Raw genomic sequence first — 20,390 nt, 5'->3', positions numbered from 1 at the left:
TCATAAGGAGAGGCTGGATAGACTGGGACTTTTTCCCCTGGAGCCTAGGAGGCTGAGGGGTGATCTTATAGAGGTCTATAAAATAATGAGGGGCACAGATCAGCTAGATAGTCAATATCTTTTCCCAAAGGAGTCTAAAACTAGAGGGCACAGGTTTAAGGTGAGGGGGAGAGATAATTTTTCACACAGAGGGTGGTGAGTGTCTGGAACAAGCTGCAAAACGTAGTAGTAGAGGTGAGTACAGTTCTGTCTTTTAAAAAGGGCAGTTACATGGGTAAGTTGGGACTAGCTTAGTGGTTAAAAAAAAGGATGGGATGGACAAGTTGGGCCGAAGGGTCTGTTTCCACGCCGTAAACCTCTGTGATTCTATAACACTGGAATGAAGTTACTGTGAAAATCCCCACACTCTGACGCCTGTCCGGGTTCACTGAGGGAGAATTTAGTACGGACAAAGTGCCCTAATTAACACGTCTTTCAGACTGTGGGAGGAAACTGGAGCATCCGGAGGAAACCCACAGGGAAAACATACAGACTCTGCACAGACAGTGACCCAAGCTGGGAATTGAACCTAGGTCTCTGGTGTTGGGAGGTAGCAGTGCTAAGCATTGTGCCACCGTGCCACCCACTTCTTGTAACAAGAAGACTCTGAGTTCATTTATGAATTGAATCCAACAGGCTGATCAGCTCCACCAGGATGGGCAGGCTTTGTGTTTTTCAGGCAGTCAGCTTAGCTTGGGGAAAATCAAAGAATCATACAGCACAGAAGAGGCCATTCCGCCCATTGAGTCCACACCGACACATGCGAAACACCTGAACTCCCCTGAGTTAATTTAATTTATTGTGTAAGAGTAGTTTACTTAACTGAGGATTTTCACAGTAACTTCATTGCAGTGTGAATGTAAGCCTTCTTATGACTGATAAATAAATAAACTTTAAATAAATTCTGGAACCATCTCCCTCCCGGAACCATCTCCCTTCTAGAACCATCTTCCTTCTAGAACAATCTTCCTTCTGGAACCATCTCCCTCACAGAACCATCTCCATTCTAGAACAATCTCCTTTCTGGAACCATCTCCCTTCTAGAACAATCTCCTTTCTGGAACCATCTCCCTTCTGGAATCATCTCCCTCTCGGAACCATCTCCCTTCTGGAACCATCTCCCTTCTGGAACCATCTCCCTCCTAGAACCATCTCCCTCCCAGAACCATCTCCCTTCTGGAAGTATCAATCTTTGTGTAGAATATCCAGGAGCTGGGTTGTCTGAGATCCTTGAGTTCAAAACATGAGAAAACCTATTTTTCTGGAATGTTTTGGTTAATATTGCTGTCAGGCAGTTTAAACAATCGGAACATTTGTCACCATTTCCTTCCTGCTGCGATATTTATATCAATTCAGAAAACTCCGTGTCAGCTTTACACGTGTTGGTTTCGATTCTGCAAATGGGAACACGATGGGTGGGGTGAAAATTGGTTTGGATATTAGGATGTTTGATGTAATAGATGATATAAAGCTCTCCATTCCCGCACCAGCTCATTGTCCAGCTCTGCATCCATGTCCACACTTTCTGGCAGAATGTCTGGGGAACGAGCTTACGATGATTTGGACAATTTCAGTATTGACAATGAACCCAAACAGAAACAGGCGAGGCGGATTCCAGGTAAGTTTTCACTCAGTGAAGGTAGGAATCAGTGTGTCAGAGAGAACATCCTTCTGATTTGAGTATCTGGTTGTGTTACGAATATGAGTTTCTTGCTGTATTGAGTGAAGGAGGAATGGTGGTGAGAAATAGTTTCCACGGAGACGTTTTGTTGGTTAGGAACTCCTTTAATAACATCCTCTTGTGGTCTGGGCAATGTCCACATAAAAGTTAAGATTGCGAAGGACCATTCACTCCCTTCACAACCGATGCATAGTGGCAGCAGTGTGTACCATCTCCAAGGTTCACTGCACCAACTCACCAAGGCTCATAGAACCTTATCTGCAGAAGGAGACTGTGTGGCCCATTGAGTCTGCACCAATCACATTTCTACCCAAGCTTTATCCCCCTAAATTTGCACATTTAATCCCTGACACTAAGGGGCAATTTAGCGTGGCCAACCAACATAACCCGCATATCTTTCAACTGTGGGATGCAACCGGAGTACCTGGAGGAAACCCACACAGACATGGGGAGAATGTGCAAACAGACAGTGATCCGGAATTGAACCCAGGTCCCTGGCGCTGTGAGGCAGCAGTGCTAACCCACTGTGCCACCGTGCCGCCCTAGGCTCCTTAAGCAGCATTTCCCCCATCCTACGGACAAGGGTAGCAGGCGCCTGGGAACAACCACCACCTGGAAGTACCCACCACCCCCCCAACAATGTCACTCCCCATCCTGACTTAGAAATATATTGGCCATTCCTTCACTGTCGCTGGGTCAAAATGCTGGAACTCCCTCTCTCTAACAGCACGGTGGGTGTACCTACACCACACGGACTGCAGTGTTTCAAGAAGGCAGCTCACCACCACCTTCTCAGAGGGCAGTTAGGGATGAGCAATAAATGCTGGCACAACCAGTGATGCCCAGGTATCATAAATGAATTAAAAAAAAGATAGATTTTTGTTGTTTCTGATACCATGTACTCTTAGCTCCACTCTTGTTTGTTCTATTCAGCAACGTGAACCTGGATAATGTACCAGTTTATTGGAGTTAAATGAATCAAGGTGCTTTAGGGGAACAATTGTCAAATAAAGCTTAACACTGAACTATACAAGATAACAGGACAGGTAACCAAATGTTTGGTTCACAGTACATTTATAACGGAGTGACAGAGGAGGATTTGATTTGAGTTGACAGCAGCAGGGGTGAAGCTGTACGTGACCTCAGACTCTTATTCCCGACGGAAGAAGGTGGAAGAGAGGCGGGGTCGTAGGGTTCCTTGTGGAGGTTGAGAAGCAGAAAGATTTAGGGAAGGAATTCCAGAGCCTGCGGAGGTTGAAGGTTCAGACAGCAATGATAGAATGATGGGAATCCGCAGGGAAGGGGTAGAGGCGTGATTTCAGAGGGTTGGAGGGTGAGAGGAGGTCACAGGGACAGGGATAGGGTTTGAAAACTGGAGGAGATAACATTCACAATGAAGATGTGGTCAGATACCCTTGAGTCATCCCATCCCACAGTAGGATAACGTGAATGATGTTTTCAATGTAATCAGAGACCGGGGGGGGGGGGTGGGGGGGGGGATTGGGAATTAACTGCTGAAAGTCTCAGTGTGACCTTATACACATCCTGTGACACCCAAACTTTTGTGCTTTGTAGTTGATGGAGCCTGTCGAGTGTCAGTCCTAGTCCCAGAGTAACACCCTTCCCCCTGAGTCAGACGTTTCAGGGCACGGAATCTAAGATGATGCTCCAGGGAGGATGAACTGAGGGAGTGCTGCGCTGTCAGAGGCCCCAGCTACAGTCCCACCAGGCCAGCAACAATCCCAGAAACCTGGAATCATAGAATTCCTGCAGTACAGAAAGAGGTCACTCGGCCCATCGCGTCTGTGACGACTTTCCAACAGAGCGTTCCGCCCAGGACCTGCCCCCGTAGCCCCACATATTCACCCACTAATCCACCTAACCTGCACATCTTTGGACACTAAGGGGCAATTTAGCATGGCCAATCCCCCTAGCCTACACATCTTTAGACCAAGGCATTATTCCAAAAGGAGGTGGCGGGGTGGGGTGGAATGTTCTATCTGGTGTCTTGGTCAATATTTACTCTTTATCCATCGCTAAAATGAATTATCTCGCCATGATCAGGTTACTATTGGTGGGATCTTGCTGTGCTCAAACCAGCTGACCCTACATCAAATTGATGACATTTGAAAAGCACACCATTGGCTGTAGAATGCTGTGAGCTGTCCTGTGGATGTACCAACCAGGAGCAGGAGTAGGCCATTCTGCCCCTTGGGCCTGCTCTGCTGTTCAATAAGACGGTGACTGATCCGATTATAACCTCAACCCCACATTCCTGCCAACCCCCCCCGATAATCTTTCACTTCCTGGTTGATCAAGAATCAACTCGCTCTGCCTTAAAAATATTCACAGACTCTGCTCCCACTGCCTTTCGAGGAAGAGACTAACCCCCCACCTCCCCCCAGGACAAAACATTTCACCTCATCTCCGTCTTAAACTGGCAACCCCTTATTTTTATACAGTGACCTCGCTAGGTCTAGATTCTCCCACAAGAGGGAACATCCCCTCCACATCCACCCCGTCAATATCCCGCAGGATCTTACTTATTTCAGTCAAGTTGCCTCTTACTCTTGTTGCTCATGGGAACAAGTTTTAATTTTCCAACCTTCCGTTGTAAGACAACTCCCTCAGCCCAGGTATTAGCCTGGTAAACCGTCTCTGAATTGCTGCCAAAATATTTACACCCTTCCTCAAGTAAAGAGACCAATCCTGTACACGGTGTTCCGGATGTGGTCCCACCAATGCCCCGTACAACTGAAGAACAGCCTCTCTACTTCTGTATCCTGAGGATGTAGAAGGCGCTATGGAAATGCAATTCATGCATTCTGATGGGCTTGTTCCCCCGTTTTGGTCTTCCCAAAGCTACAGCTTTAAAGATATAAGAGCACTCAATTTCAGGGAGGCCACGGCCTATTAATCCAGAAACTCAGCTAATGTTCTGTGGACGCGGGTTCGAATCCCACCACGGCAGATGGTGGAATTTGAATTCAATAAAAATTATCTGGAATTAAGAACCTACTGATGACCATGAAACCATTGTCGGAAAAACCCATCTGGGTCACTAATATCCTTTTGGGGAAGGAAATCTGCCGTCCTTACCCGGTCTGGCCTACATGTGACTCCAGAGCCACAGCAATGGGGTTGACTCTCAACTGCCCTCGGGCAACTAGGGATGGGCAATAAATGCTGACCCAGCCAGCGATGCCCATGTCCCACAAATAAAAAACACATGCTCACCCCATTTTGAAGGTGTTGATACTATTTAACGCTCTAATCAGTGCCGTGTTTGAAATCTCAGGGAGCCGATTGAAGTCAATCTTCTCTGGAAAGGTGTTGGTGTTCCTCATTTTCATCCTTCTGAGTGTCTTCTTCATTCTTCTGGTGACTGGAGTCATTAAATGTAAGTAACTGTACACTTCCTGCCCTCGTTGCCTTTGTTTCAATTGATTTTTGGGGTGTGGTCAGCATTGCGATGGTTATCAGTCATTGCCTATCCCCTGGCTATCTGAGAGCTGATGGCAATGGGCTTTCCTCTTCAATCATAGAGTAATAGAATCCCTACAGTGCAGAAAGAGACCATTCAGCCCATTGCACCAGCCACAATCCCACCCAGGCCCATAACCCCATGCACTTACCCTAGCTAGCCCCCCTGACACTAAGGGGCAATTTAGCACGGCCAATCCACCTAACCCGCACATCTTTGGACTGTGGGAGGAAACCGGAGGAAACCCACGCAGACACGGGGAGAATGTGCAAATCCTGCACGGACAGTGACCCGAACCGGGAATCGAACCCAGGTCCCTGGCGCTGTGAGGCAGCAGTGCTAACCACTGTGCCACCACCAATCCATGGAGTCCAAGCTGCGAGGATGGGGTGATGCCAAATTCCCGTTAAAGATCCGAATCTACTAATCATTCTCACCTCAAAGAACAAAGAAAATTCCAGCACAGGAACAGACCCTTCGGCCCTCCAAGCCTGCACTGACCATGCTGCCCGACTGAACTAAAACCCCCTACCCTTCGGGGACTATATCCCTCTATTCCCATCCTATTCATGTATTTGTCAAGACGCCCCTTAAAAGTCACTGTCGTATCTGCTTTCACCCCCTCCCCCGGCAGTGAGTTCCAGGCACCCTCTGTGTAAAAAATCTGCCTCGTATATCTCCTTTAAACCTTGTCCCTCCGCACCTTAAACCTGTGCCCCCCTAGTAATTGACTCTTCCATCCTGGGAAAAAGCTTCTGACTATCCACTCTGTCCATGCCTCTCGTAATCTTGTAGACTTCTATCAGGTCGTCCCTCAACATCCATCACCGAGAACTGTGGGTCTGTACGGTCAGGGTGATTGCCACCGTGTGGAGTGTTTGTTGCTGGTAATTGGGCTTTGGGGGATCTTGCGGCAGCTAAATTAACTCTGCGATCAAATCCTTGCTGGTTCCTCAGGTTCAGAGACCAATGAGACGGTGGAGGAGTTCCAGGCACAGGTCCAGATGCAAGTCTCTCACGCACTGAATAACGGTGAGTGTGGTGTCTGTGATACAGTCAAATAAGCTTCAAGTTTCACCTGGGAAAGCCCAAGAATCCAGAGCAAAGTTAACAGCTAATTACTCACTAATTCCAACACTATTTATCATTTATTCTTGGGCTGGAATATCTGGATGAGTTTGGAAAATATCTTCAGTCTAACAATTGTTCCAGCAGACTTTCTGGGTGGAATTCTCCAACCGCACTGGTCTAAAAGTCGGAAATTCCTGCCTGACCGTCAATGGGATTTCTCGTTGTCCGTAACCCCCCCGCTAAAATTCTCGAGGCAGGTGGGATGGGAGAATTCCGGTCTCTGTTCCTGCTTATAGAAATGTAAACCTTAGATCGGGGGTAATTTTGGAGTAACTCTTCACCACTCAGATGTGAAATTTCAGAGAAGGATATTGCGGCATGTCTGAATTCTAATCCACGTTGGAGCTTTCCAGAAACTGGTCACTGGTAATAACAGACATGGTGGAAATGATAAGCAGGAGTAGGCCATTTGGCCCTTCGAGCCTGCTCTGCTATTCACTGTGATCATGGCTGATTATCGAATTCAATATCCTGATGCCCCCCCCACCATATCCCTCAATCCCTTTAGCCCCAAGAGCTTTAGTTGAAGTGTAGAAGGTGACGTGTGGCAGTCACCTTTAGTCAGTGTCTTTTGCTGCCTCTCAAAGGACCTTTTGGTGTTTTAGCCAGTGTAATTACAGATTGATATTATTTGTGCACATAATCGTAACAATCTCCATAACCTCTGGCAGTTCCTCTCAAATAGCCCAATTTAATTGCATACTTTACAAAAATTAATACGTGGGACATTGTCCATCGCTGGCTGGGCAAGCATTTATTGCCCATCCCTAACTGTCCTTGACCTGAATGTCCCACTGGGCCAGTTCAAAGTCAACCCCATTGCTGTGGCTCTGGAGTCACATGTAGGCCAGACCAGGTAAGGACGGCAGATTTCCTTCCCCAAAAGGATATTAGTGACTCAGATGGGTTTTTCCAACAATGGGTCATCAGTAGATTCTTAATTCCATATATTTTTTATTGAATTCAAGTTTCACCATCTGCTGTGGCGGGATTCGAACACGGGTCCTCAGAACATGAGCTGAGTTTTGTGGACTATTAGTCCAGTGATAATACCACTAGGCCGTCACCCCCACCCCATGGTGAGATTTGAAATCAAACTCTGATTTGACTTTAAGAAAAAACTCCCAAGTCCCGCCATTGTAACCTGCCACATAAATAGCAAAACAGCTTCCTATCAGATAGCTTCACTGGGCAGAGCGAAGGGGATAATGACAAGGAGGATTAAAGATGGAGGATCTGTAATGGAGGACAGCAAGGGCTTGGAGAAGGGGGGATGGACACTGAGGAGAGAGATGCCTATCGATCGTTCCACAGCTTCCAGTGACCTCCACACTGCTGAAATCCTCACACATCACCAATCTCCGTCATTCCACCACCAGGGGCAGTGTCTTCTACCCAAGGCTCAGAACTAATCAACTCCACAAATCTCTCCATCTTCCCTCCCTCTCCTCCCTTCAGACACCTCTTGACCTGTCCGAATATCTCCTCCCGTGTTTCGGTGTCGAACCTTGCTGACACCCCTGTGAAACCATCTTGGGACACTTCACTACGACAAAGGTGCTACATAAGTGCAAGTTGTTGTTGTCTCGTGTTCCAGATATCCGTCTTGTATCATCTTCCTGGAGCTGCGATCAGGATCCTATCATTCTCTCCTCCACTTTACCTCTCCCAGCACCTCAAACCTGGAGGGAGGGGAGGGGGGGGGGAGAGAAGTATTGGGGGCAGTTTTCCCACCCCGTCTGCCACGGGAAGCGTAACGGACGGGGGTGGGGGGTGGGGGGTGGAGGGGGAGGACCCCGCAAAGTTCTGTTGATCTTGGTTGGAATTTTCTGCTTCTGGGACGAGCACGGCTGGATAATCCCTCCCTTTATCTTTCCGAATCTCCCCATCCCCAACATTGGAGGCCGAGGGGAGGTAGAAATCTGTAAAATTATGAGGGCCAGAGATAGGGCTGACAGTCAGAATCTTTTTACCCCGGGGCTGAAATGTCTAATCCCCGGGGGCCAGGCGCTGAAGGTGAGAAGGGGGAAAGTTCGAAGGGGATGCGAGGGGCAAGGTTTTTACACTGAGAGTGGCAGGTGTCTGGAACCCGCTGCCAGGGCTGGTGGTGGAGACACAGGGGCATTTAAGGGGCTTTTAGACGAGCATATGAATACGAGGAACAGAGGGATATGGGCCAAGGGCAGGCAGAAGGGATTAGTTTAATTTGGGTTCAGCACAGCCAAAAGGGCCTGTTCCTGTTCCACGTTCTAATGTAAATCCCTTTCGAGGGACCAGCCAATCCTGTTTACTTCCCTCGGAGCCAATGGTGTTAGTTGAGATTCTGTCATGAATTCTTTCCTGGGAGTTAAAGTTTGTAACTCACCAGAGACAAACATGATCAGGTCAATTCTATTTTGTTTAATTCTAATTCTGTCCTGGAGTCTAACTCCTTCCTGATCTTAGTTTCAGAGAAGTCGGATGTGGAGGAGATTGGGTTGCGTATTCAGGAATACGTTTCACAGATGGGTACGAGAGGTGAGTGGGATTTTGGATCACGTGTGAACAGGAATATCACGGCGGCACAGTGGTTAGCCCCGCGGCCTCACGGCACCAGGGTTCGATTCCCGGCTCGGGGTCACTGCCTGTGCGCGTTCTCCCCGTGTCTGTGTGGGTTTCCTCCGGGGTGCTCTTATTTCCTCCAGCATTTTGTTTTGATAACGGTCACTGTTCCTGAAACTGCATTCCAGATTAAATTTGGGATTTGAACGTGTGTCGCTGGAGTTTGGGGCTCTGATTACTGAGTGACGTTAATCTGAATGGTCAGGGTGCATTGGCCGTGCTAAATTCTCCCTCAGTGTTACCCGAACAGGCGCCGGAGTGTGGCGACTAGGGGATTTTCACAGTAACTTCATTGCAGTGTTAATGTAAGCCAACTGGTGACACTAATAAATAAACTAAATCTCCAAGGCCACTCAGCAAGACATTTGACATAATTCATTAAAACAAGCTGAATTCTGGACGGTAAAATATTCTATCCCACTGTCACACATTCCAATTGTGAAACCTTCAACAAATTTCTAATAATCTTCCCAATGCCAGGCAGGGGCTGAACAGAGTGTTTGACCCGATTGTAGACATCAGCCTTGGTCATGAGTGGGTTTAATTGGTGTTTTTGAGCCTGGAGTGTGTCTCAATGTCCTGCAGGTGGCAGCAGATCTCAATCTTCCCCCGCAACCTCTGTCTGGGCAGGTTACTGTCTTGATGTGGAGATGCCGGCGTTGGACTGGGATAAACACAGTAAAAAGTCTGACAACACCAGGTTTTAGTCCAACCGATTTATTTGATAGTAAACGCACAAGCTTTCGGGTTAGTCCCTTCGTTAGGTGAATGGAGAGTTCTGGCCTCAGACAGAGCATATAAAGCACAGACAGTTTACAGATTACTGATTAGAATGTGAATCTTTACACCTAACCTGCTGTTCAAGTCTTGAAGTCTTGAAGTCTTGAAGCCACTTCAAGACTTGAACAGCAGGTTAGGTGTAAAGATTCGCATTCTAATCAGTAATCTGTAAACTGTCTGTGCTTTATATGCTCTGTCTGAGGCCAGAACTCTCCATTCACCTGACGAAGGGACTAACCCCGAAAGCTTGTGAGTTTACTTTCAAATAAATCGGTTGGACTAAAACCTGGTGTTGTCAGACTTTTTACTGAGGTTACTGTCTACCAGACAGAGAGAGCTTTACAGTGTCTGAGTGTTAGTGTGTGTGAATGTGTGTGAGTATGAAGTGTCTGAGTGTGAATATGAGAGTGTGTAAGTGTGCGAGTGTGTGTGTGAGAGTGTGTGTGAGTGCGAGTGTGCAAGAGTTTGTAAGTGTGTGTGTGAGTGTGTTTGTGAGTGTGTGTGTATTCTCACTCTTTGTGATCCATTCTTTCTTTCCCCTTGCTGTTTAGTGATGGAAAAGCTCTCGAGGAATATTACTGATTTAATGAACACAATATCCAGGAAACTGGAATCGTTGCCTTGGCCTGGTGAGTTATCTAAAGATTCATTGGTTTAAATAAAGCCATGATGCGGAAATGCTGGAGTTGGACTAAGGTAAATACAGTAAGAAGTTTCACAATACCAGGTTAAAGTCCAACATAAGTGTGTGTGTGTGTGTGTGTGTGAGTGCATGTGGCTGTGCGTCTGTGTGAGATTGTGTATGTGAGTGTATGTAAATCTGTGTGAGTGTGTGTGAGCACATAGGTGTGTTTGTGTGTGTATGAGTATGAGTCAGTGTGTATGGGTGTATGTGAGTGAATGTGTGTTTGAGTGTGAATGAGTGCGAGTGTGTGTGAGTGTCTTTAAGTGAGTGTGTGTGAGTGTGTGTGTGTGCATGTGAGTGTATGTATGTGCATGTGTGAGTGAGTGTGTACATGTGTGAGAGTGTGTGTGTGCGTGTGAGAGAGATTTTGTGTGTGTGTGGGATTGTGTGTGTGTGAGAGTGTGAGTGAGTGTGTTGAGTATGTGTGAGTGAGAGTGTGTGTATGTGAGAGAGTGTGTGTGAGAGAGAGTGTGTCTAGTATGTGTGAGTGAGAGTGTGTGTATGTGTGAGAGTGTGTGTGTGAGAGAGTGTGTGTGTGAGAGACAGTGTGTGTGTGTGTGTGTGTGTGAGTTTGTGAGTGAGTGCGAGTGTGAATGTGTGTGTGAGAGAGAGATTGTGTGAATGTGTGTGTGTGAGAGTGTGTGTGTGTGTGTGTGTGTGTGTGAGTGTTGAGTATGTGTGTGAGTGTGCATGAGCGTGTGTATCTGAGTGTGTGTGTGTGTGTATCTGAGTGTGTGTGTGTGTGAGAGAGAGTGTGTGTGTGATTTTGTGAATGTGTGTGTGAGAGTGAGTGAGTGTGTATGTGTGTGTGTGTGTGTGTGTGTGTATATTCTCACTCTTTATGATCTATTCTTTCTTTCCCCTTGCTGTTTAGTGATGGAAAAGCTCTCGAGGAATATTACTGATTTAATGAACGCATTTTCCAGGAAACTGGAATCATTGCCCAGGCCTGGTGAGTTATCTAAAGATTCATTGGTTTAAATAAAGCTACAGTCTGTTTATATGAAGCAGGGGGATTAAATAATGATCAGTCTGGTAGAATGGGGGTGGGATTGTCCATTCGGATAAACTGCTCTATCCCCTCTCCAAGATTTGAACCCTCAGGTTAATGGGTCACCCATTGAGAGGGGCAGCTGTGAGTCCAACATCTGCTCCAGGAATTTTTGTGTGAAAATCAGATTTGGATTCTACTGACTGGTCAGGACAGTCCACACTCGCCAGACCAACCACACTCACTGTGGGAGGGGGGGGTCGGGTCCCGGATGGGAATGGGTTCCAGGTGGGGTCAGGTCCCGGATGGGAATGGGTTCCAGGTGGGGTCGGGTCCCGGATGAGAGTGGGTTCCAGGTGGGGTCAGGTCCCAGATGGGAATGGGTTCCAGGTGGGGTCGGGTCCCGGATGGGAATGGGTTCCAGGTGGGGTCAGGTCCCGGATGGGAATGGGTTCCAGGTGGGGTCAGGTCCCGGATGGGAATGGGTTCCAGGTGGGGTCAGGTCCCGGATGAGAGTGGGTTCCAGGTGGGGTCGGGTCCCGGATGGGAATGGGTTCCAGGTGGGGTCGGGTCCCGGATGGGAATGGGTTCCAGGTGGGGTCAGGTCCCGGATGGGAATGGGTTCCAGGTGGGGTCAGGTCCCGGATGGGAATGGGTTCCAGGTGGGGTCGGGTCCCGGATGGGAATGGGTTCCAGGTGGGGTCAGGTCCCAGATGGGAATGGATTCCAGGTGGGGTCAGGTCCTGGATGGGAATGGGTTCCAGGTGGGGTCAGGTCCCAGATGGGAATGGGTTCCAGGTGGGGTCGGGTCCCGGATGGGAATGGGTTCCAGGTGGGGTCAGGTCCCGGATGAAGATGGATCCCAGATGGGGTCAGGTCCCGGGTGAGAATGGGTCCCGGATGGGGATGGTCTGGGATGGGGGACATCCCGGATGGGGATGGGTCCCGCATGGGGTCAGGACCTGGATGGGTCGGGTCCCGGATGGGGATAGATCTGGAATGGGGTCATGTCCCGATGGGGACTTGTCCTGGATGGGATCAGGTCCCAGGTGGGATCAGGTCCCGGATGGGGATGGATCCGGGGTGTGGGTGGGTCCCCTAATACCTGAAGCAAAGCATTCGCAACAACAGGGGTGGTGAAGCTCCAGATTCAGTGTCGGAAACATTGTCCCAGCCGAATTCTGAGATTTGTCTAACCTACAACCCCTCACTCCACCACCCACCCCCTTGGCACCTTATACCATTCATGCCAACCCATGTGAACTGATCACCAACGACCCTCCTCCCCACCTCCACCCATCCCCACAATTCCTTATTCGCCCCAGGATGTTACGATCACACCTGATGTTACCATTAGACAAATCAGATCCTAGGGTGTAACCAGGCCAGATAAATCCTCTTATATCAATAGCAGATGTTCCAAGCATTTCTCAAATCATAATCTTGCCCAAATAAACACTGAGACATTGACAAAAGAGACCACAGAGAGAACAACTTATCGTAACCACTTAAAGATGAAGCAAAATGCACAATTCACTTTAGTTGTCAAATCAGAGCCCCTGCTGAGATAATGCCTTTATTGATCTGGGTTCATATCAAAGCATACATAATGAGGCTCTGTCAGGGTCACCATTGGTGAAGTGATGGAAATCTGGGTCCATAATTAGAGGAGAATCATTAGAGGGAGCCCCTCTTAAATTTGAAAAGTGTGGTTAAACTAGAGAGAGAGCAGAAAAGATTTACTAGAATGCTACTGGGACTTGATGGATTGAGTTATAAGGAGAGGCTGGATAGACTGGGACTTTTTTCTCTGGAGCGTAGGAGGCTGAGGGGTGATCTTATAGAGGTCTATAAAATAATGAGGGGCACAGATCAGCTAGATAGTCAATATCTTTTCCCAAAGGTAGAGGAGTCTAAAACTAGAGGGTATAGATTTAAGGTGAGAGGGGAGAGATACAGAAGTGTCCAGAGGGGCAGTTTTTTCACACAGAGGGTGATGAGTGTCTGGAACAAGCTGCCAGAGGTAGTAGTAGAGGTAAAATTGTTTTTTAAAAGGGTTTAGACAGTTATATGAGTAAGATGGGTATAGAGGGATATGGGCCAAATGTGGGCAATTGGGATTAGCTTAGGGGTTAAAACAAAATGGGCAGCATGGAGAAGATGGGTCGAAGGGCCTGTTTTCATTCTGTAAACCATGTTGACCCTATGAGTGAAAGTAATTCCCGTCGTGCGGTGTTAGTTCCGTAGCATCGATGATCCTTGGCCTCTCAGTGTTCCAGGGAAATGTTGAATGTTTTCCAGAGTACCAGTACCCTCAATGCCCTGACGATTGGACCTACTTCAATGGCAGCTGTTACCTCTTCTCGACTGTGAAAGCTTCGTGGAGCGACAGCCAGAAATATTGTTCCATCCAACAGGCCCACCTCCTGGTCATCAACACCATGGAGGAACAGGTGAATCCAAGCTTACCAAACCAACTCAATTGGCCGTCCAGTCAAGATTTGGCCGCAAAAGTTTTCCAGAACCGAATCGGGCTGCTATTGGTTAACAATATGAACGATTATGGATCCCAGGCGGGTTGGGGCGGAGCCCAGATACACTCCAATTATGATCCAATCGAATAGCAGAGCAGGTTCACAGGTTCAACCTCATTACACTGCATCTGCCACGCAGATACCCACACACTCAGCCTGTCCAAATCACACTGAACTATCTCTGTATCCTCCTCACAGCTCACCCTCCCACCCAAATCTGTCTCATCCACAAATTTGGAGATAATACATTCACTTCCCTCGTCTAAATCTCTCGGGGAGAGATACAAAAGGGTCCAGAGAGGCAATTTTTTCACACAGAGGGTGGTGAGTGTCTGGAACAAGAGGTAGTAGTAGAGGCGGGTACAATTCTGTCTTTTAGACTGTTACATGGGTACGATGGGTATAGAGGGATATGGGCCAAATGTGGGCAATTTAAGGGTTTAAAAGAAAGGACAACATGGACAAGTTGGGCCAAAGGGCCTGTTTCCCTGCTGTAAACCTCTCTGACTCTATAAATCATAAATATATAATATACAGCCTGGGGTCACAGCACTGATCCCTGCAATACTCCACTAGTCACCACAGGGAAACAGGCCCTTTGGCCCAACTTGTCCATGCTGCCCTTTCTTTTAAACCCCTAAGCTAGTCCCAATTGCCCACATTTGGCCCATATCCCTCTATACCCACCATACCCATGTAACAGTCTAACAGACAGAACCGTACCCGCCTCTACTACTGCCTCTTGTTCCAGACACTCACCACCCTCTGTGTGAAAAAATTGACGCAGTGACGGTTTCCCTGTGACAAGGGCTATTCACTGACCGGGACCTTTGGCATCATCACAGTTGTGATGGTGGGTGCAGTTCACCCGTAGAAATGTTGGCATTGAGTCCAGGGGGTAGACCCAGGCCCGGGTTGGTAACGCGCGGTTTAGTTAACTGTGCCAACACGCAGAAACCCTCTCCAGTGACGCGCCAAGTGGCAAACGGCCTCTGGCACAAAGGGCCGGATTTTCCAACCACACACATCCCACGGACAGGAACCCCCACCCGATGTCATTGGCGGGGGAGGCTTGGACCTCTGCACGGCCCACTCCCCCAGCCCGCTCTGATTCCCATGGCGGACCGCGCAGGAACATCCCGCCCCCAAGTGTCGGGAACTCTGGGAGGTAAGTCAGGTTGCCAACCCTGCTCGGACACATTCCTGGAGCTTACATCACATGACTTCCTGCCTCCCCGCCCCCAAACTCCTCCCATTGGCTGCCCCCAGGATCATCCGCATCCAATCAGAATGCTGGTGGGCTCCGATGATTTGATTGGATGGCTTTTGACTGTCGGAATGATTAACTTTCCTTCCCATTTTTATGACGAGGGAGCAAAAGTATTCAGTGAAGGTTATATTTCACCGCGATAGTTGTTAGTTTCCTGTTATTGCTTTTGTTATTTTTTAGTGGCTGGGAGCTCCTGGGCAGCCTTGGAGAGACACGTAACAGCCTCTGTAAAGAGGGTGAGGTATGAAATATTCCCCTGTTCTTTCATGATTTATTCCATGTCCATCTTTATGCAGTATTTTGTTGCAATGAAAAGCAAGACCAAAGAATCCTGGTTCGGTCTGCATGATCGCGGCACTGAGAACAAGTGGGAATGGGTGGATGGCACAGATTACGAAGCAACTGCAAAGTAAGTCCCTCTGACGTTTACTCATCGTTGGATACCCTTCATCTCGTCTGATTTATTATTGTCGCGTGTAGTGGGATACAACGTTAAAGTTTATTTGTTCCTCACAAACAAGGCTTACATTAACACCGCAATGAAGTTACTCTGAAATTCCCCTCGCCGCCACAGTCCAGCGTCAGTTCGGGTCAATGCACCCTAACCAGCATATCTCTCGGACTGTGGGAGGAAACCGGAGCACCCGGAGGAAACCCACGCAGATACGGGGAGAATGTGCAGACTCCGCACAGACTGCGACCCAAGCCGGGAATCGAACTTGGGTCCCCGGCGCTATGAAGCAGCCGTGCTAACCACTCTGCTACCGTGCCGTCCCGTCCCAGTCAAAAGTACTGTTTCTTGCGCACCGTACTGACAAAGCATACCGTTCATAGAGAAGGAAAGGAGGTTGCAGAATATAGTGTTACAGTCATAGCTAGGGTGTAGAGAGAGATCTGCTCAATATATGGTAAGTCCATTCAAAAGTCTAACAGCTGAAGGGAAGAAGCTGTTCTTGAGTCGGTTGGTACGGGACCTCAGACTTTTGTATCTTTTTCCTGACAGAAAAAGGTGGAAGAGAAAATGTCCGGGGTGTGTGGGGTCCTTAATTATGCTGGCTGCTTTGCCAAGGCAGCGGGAAGTGTAGACAGAGTCAATGGGTGGGAGGCTGGTTTGCCTGATGAACTGGGCTACATTCACGACCTTTTGCAGTTCCTTGCTGTCTTGGGCAGAGCAGGAGCCCAAAATTGTACCCGCCTCTACTACTGCCTCTGGCAGCTCGTTCCACACACTCACCACCCTCTGTGTGAAAAAATTTCCTCTCTGGATACTTTTGTATCTCTCCTGTCTCACTTTAAACCTATGCCCTCTAGTTTTAGACTCCCCTATCTTTGGGAAAAGATATTGACTATCTAGCTGGGCTGTGCCCCTCATTACTTTATAGACCTCTACAAGATCACCCCTCAGCCTCCTACACTCCAGGGGAAAAAGTCCCAGTCTATCCAGCCTCTCCTTATAACTCAAAGTCCCGGTAGCATCTTAGTAAATCTTTTCTGCTCTCTTTCTAATTTAATAATATCCTTTCTATAATAGGGTGACCAGAACCACACACAGTATTCCAAGTGTGGCCTTACCAATGTCTTGTACAACTTCAACAAAACCTCCCAACTCCTGTATTCAATGTTCTGACCAATGAAACCAAGCATGCTGAATGCCTTCTTCACCACTCTGTCCACCTGTGACTCCACTTTCAAGGAGCTATGAACATGTACCCCGAGATCTCTTTGTTCTGTAACTCTCCCCAGCACCCTACCATTAACTGAGTAAGTCCTGCCCTGGTTCAATCTACCAGAATGCATCACCTTGCATTTGTCTAAATTAAACTCCATCTGCCATTCGTCAGCCCACTGGCCCAATTGATCAAGATCCCATTGCAACTGGGGATAACTTTTTTCACTGCCCAGTATGCCACCAATCTTAGTGTCATCTGCAAACTTACTAATCATGCCTCCATATTCTCATCCAAACCATTAATATAAATGACAAATGACAGTGGACCCAGCACTGATCCCTGAGGCACACCGTTGGTCACAGGCCCCCAGTTTGAAAAACAACTCTCTACAACCACTCCCTGGCTTCTGTCAAGAAGCAAATTTTGTATCCATTTAGATACCTCACCCTGGATCCCATGAGATTTAACTTTATGCAACAACCTACCATGCGGTACCTTGTCAAAGGCTTTGCTAAAGTCCATGTAGACAACATCAGCTGCATTGCCCTCATCTACCTTCTTGGTTACCCCTTCAAAAAACTCAATCAAATTTGTGAGACATGATTTTCCACTCACAAAGCCATGCTGACTGTCCCTAATCAGTCCTTGTGTCTCTAAATGCCTGTAGATCCTGTCTCCCAAAATACCTTCCAACAATTTACCCACTACAGATGTGAGGCTCACCGGCCTGTAGTTCCCAGGCTTTTCCCTGTAGCCCTCTTTAAACAAAGGCACAACATTTGCCACTCTCCACTCTCCAATCGATAGCGTGACTATCGATGATTCAAATATCTCGGCTAGGTGATCTGCAATTTCCTCCCTAACCTCCCACAGTGTCCTGGGATACACCTCATCAGGTCCTGGGGATTTATCTACCCTGATGCACTTGCAGCATCTCCTTCTCTGTAATATGTACACTCCTCAAGACATCAATATTTATTTCCCCAAGTTCACTAACATCCATGCTTTACTCAGTAGTAAATACTGATGAGAAATATTCAGCTAGGATCTCACCCATCTCTTGTGGATCCACACATAGATGATCTTGTTGATCCTGAAGAGGTCCTACTCTCTCCCTTGTTACTCTGTTGCCCTTTATGTATTTATAGAAATGGATTCTCCTTTGCCTTATCTGCCAAAACAATTCTTTCTCTCCTAACTCTACTCTTACACTTAATCCCAGCTGCCTATGTCGGTCATGTGCCTCTTTCTTCTTCTTGACCAGGGCTCCATATCCCGAGTCATCCAGGGTTCCCGACTTCTGCCGGCCTTGCCTTTCAATCTAACTATTCTTCTAGAATTTGTTTTATTTATTCGAGGGATGTGGGCATCACTGATTGGGCCAGCGTTTATTGCCCACCCCGAATTGCCCTTGAACTGAGTGGCTTTCTCAGCCGTTTCACATGTAGGCCAGACTGGGTAAGGATAGAAAATTTCCTTCAGGACATGAGTGAACCAGATGAGTTTTCCGACCATGGTTTCATGGTCGTCAGTAGAATCTTAATTCCAGATATTTTTTATTGAATTGGTCTTATAGAGATTTATAAAATTCCAACAGGACCAAACAGGGGAGATGCAGGGGGGATATTCCCGATGGTGGGGGGAGTCCAGAACCAGGGGTCACAGTCTGAGGATTGGGGGTAGACCATTTAGGACGGAGATGAGGAGACATTTCTTCACCCGGTGAGCCTGTGGAATTCATTCCCACAGGAAATAGTTGATGCCAGAACATTGAATATATCCAAGAGGCAGCTGGATATAGCACCTGGAGCGAATGGGATCAAATGGAGAGAAAGTAGGATTAGGCTATTGAGTTGGACGATCAGCCATGATCGTAATGAATGGCGGAGCAGGCTCGAAGGGCCGAATGGCCTCCAAATGGTTCAATTGCCCCTTGGTGCCCAAAGATGTGTAGGTTAGGGAGATTGGCCATGCTAAATTGCCCCTTGGTGCCCAAGGATGTGCAGGTTAGGGAGATTGGCCATGCTAAATTGCCCCTTGGTGCCCAGGGATGTACAGGTTAGATGGATTGGCCAAGCTAAATTGCCCCTTGGTGCCCAAGGATGTGCAGGTTAGATGGATTGGCCATGCTAAATTGCCCCTTGGTGCCCAAGGATGTGCAGGTTAGATGGATTGGCCATGCTAAATTGCCCCTTGGTGTTCAGTAAATACATGGGTTTATGGGGATAGGGTGGAATTGTTGTCGATGCAGGCTCGACGGGCCGAATGGCTCCTTCTGCATCTTCCTATTTCAATGAATTCAAATTCCAACATCTGCCATAGCAGGATCCGAACCCGGGTGCCCAGAACATTAGCTGGGTTTCCATAGAACCATAGAAAATTACAGCTCAGAAACAGGCCTTTCGATCCTTCTTGTCTGTGCCGAACCATTTTTTTTCTGGCTCAATAGTGTAGCGATAATACCACTAGGCCATCGTCTCTCCTAACCTTGGTCTTCGGACTATGCCATACTTACTGTGTGGGCCTTGTTTTTTTCAAGGTATTGGGCTCCTGGAGAGCCTAACAATGCCAACTCTGGGGAAGACTGTGCCCAAACTGATGTGAGCGGAAGATGGAATGACAATGACTGCTCCAAAAATTTGTTCTTCATTTGCGAACATGAGGCCAGATCAGCTTGATCTTCCTGCCAGAGATCTCAGCTTCATAAAGGGTCTTTTCTGAGTCGCTGGGTTAGTATGTGGAATGGACAATGTGGCACACTCAACTAAACTCAAGACAACCCTGCAGTGAGTCACCAAGTTTCTCTATCATCCATTCAATGAATCAACAACAACAACTATATTTCAAAAAGAAAGAGGTCACGAGGAAGAGAAGGGTTCTATATAAATGCAAATCTTTTCAGTTGGATGTGACTCACATCACACTGTAATTAACACGTTATTAACAGGTTGATTTGGACTCACGAGCTTTCGGAGCACTGCTCCTTCACTAGGTGAGTGGACAGGTTAGCTCACAAACTCGGCATATATAGACACAGACACAATTGCAAGATAATTACAGACTGGAATGCGAGTCTTTACCATTCTTCACATTCTAATCTGTAATTATATTCCAGTTGTGTCTCTGTCTATATATGTCGAGTTTGTGAAACCTACCTCTCCATTCGCCTGATGAAGGAGCAGCGCTCCGCAAGCTCGTGATTCCAAATAAACCTGTTGGACCTTAACCTGGTGTTGTGAGACTGTGTCAATGCTGGTATCTCCACTTCATGTTATTAACCGTAAAGGTATTTTCTATGTTGAGTTTTTTTTTTACAGCCTTCTTTATCTTACAGCTAACAGAATAAAGCTGAATATGTTATATTTCTTCAATACATTTTCATCTCTGCATGATTTATTTACTAGTGTCACAAGGAAGGCTTACATTAACACCGCAATGAAGTTACTGTGAAAATTCCCTAGTTGCCACATTCAGGTGCCTGTTCGGGTACACTGAGGGAGAATTTAGCACGGCCGATGCACCCT

At 47.5% G+C, this 20,390-nt stretch overlaps 1 protein-coding gene across 1 annotated transcript; it reads left to right on the top strand.

Annotated features, from left to right (window-relative positions):
* The first annotated feature begins 1,531 nt into the window (after positions 1 to 1,531).
* LOC145361056 (uncharacterized) lies at positions 1,532 to 19,861 on the top strand. The gene is made up of 8 exons (XM_080216615.1): positions 1,532 to 1,657; positions 5,019 to 5,120; positions 6,162 to 6,236; positions 8,781 to 8,852; positions 11,276 to 11,353; positions 13,694 to 13,845; positions 15,493 to 15,605; positions 19,406 to 19,861. The coding sequence occupies exons 1-8, from the start codon at positions 1,552 to 1,554 to the stop codon at positions 19,542 to 19,544; spliced, it is 837 nt and encodes a 278-aa protein (XP_080072741.1). The 5' UTR covers positions 1,532 to 1,551; the 3' UTR covers positions 19,545 to 19,861.
* Positions 19,862 to 20,390: the final 529 nt, after the last annotated feature.

The sequence above is a fragment of the Carcharhinus amblyrhynchos genome, chromosome 33 (assembly GCF_965287045.1).
Source record: "Carcharhinus amblyrhynchos chromosome 33, sCarAmb.v2.hapA, whole genome shotgun sequence".
NCBI lineage: Eukaryota > Metazoa > Chordata > Chondrichthyes > Carcharhiniformes > Carcharhinidae > Carcharhinus > Carcharhinus amblyrhynchos.
This window is presented reverse-complemented; position numbering and strand designations above follow the sequence as displayed.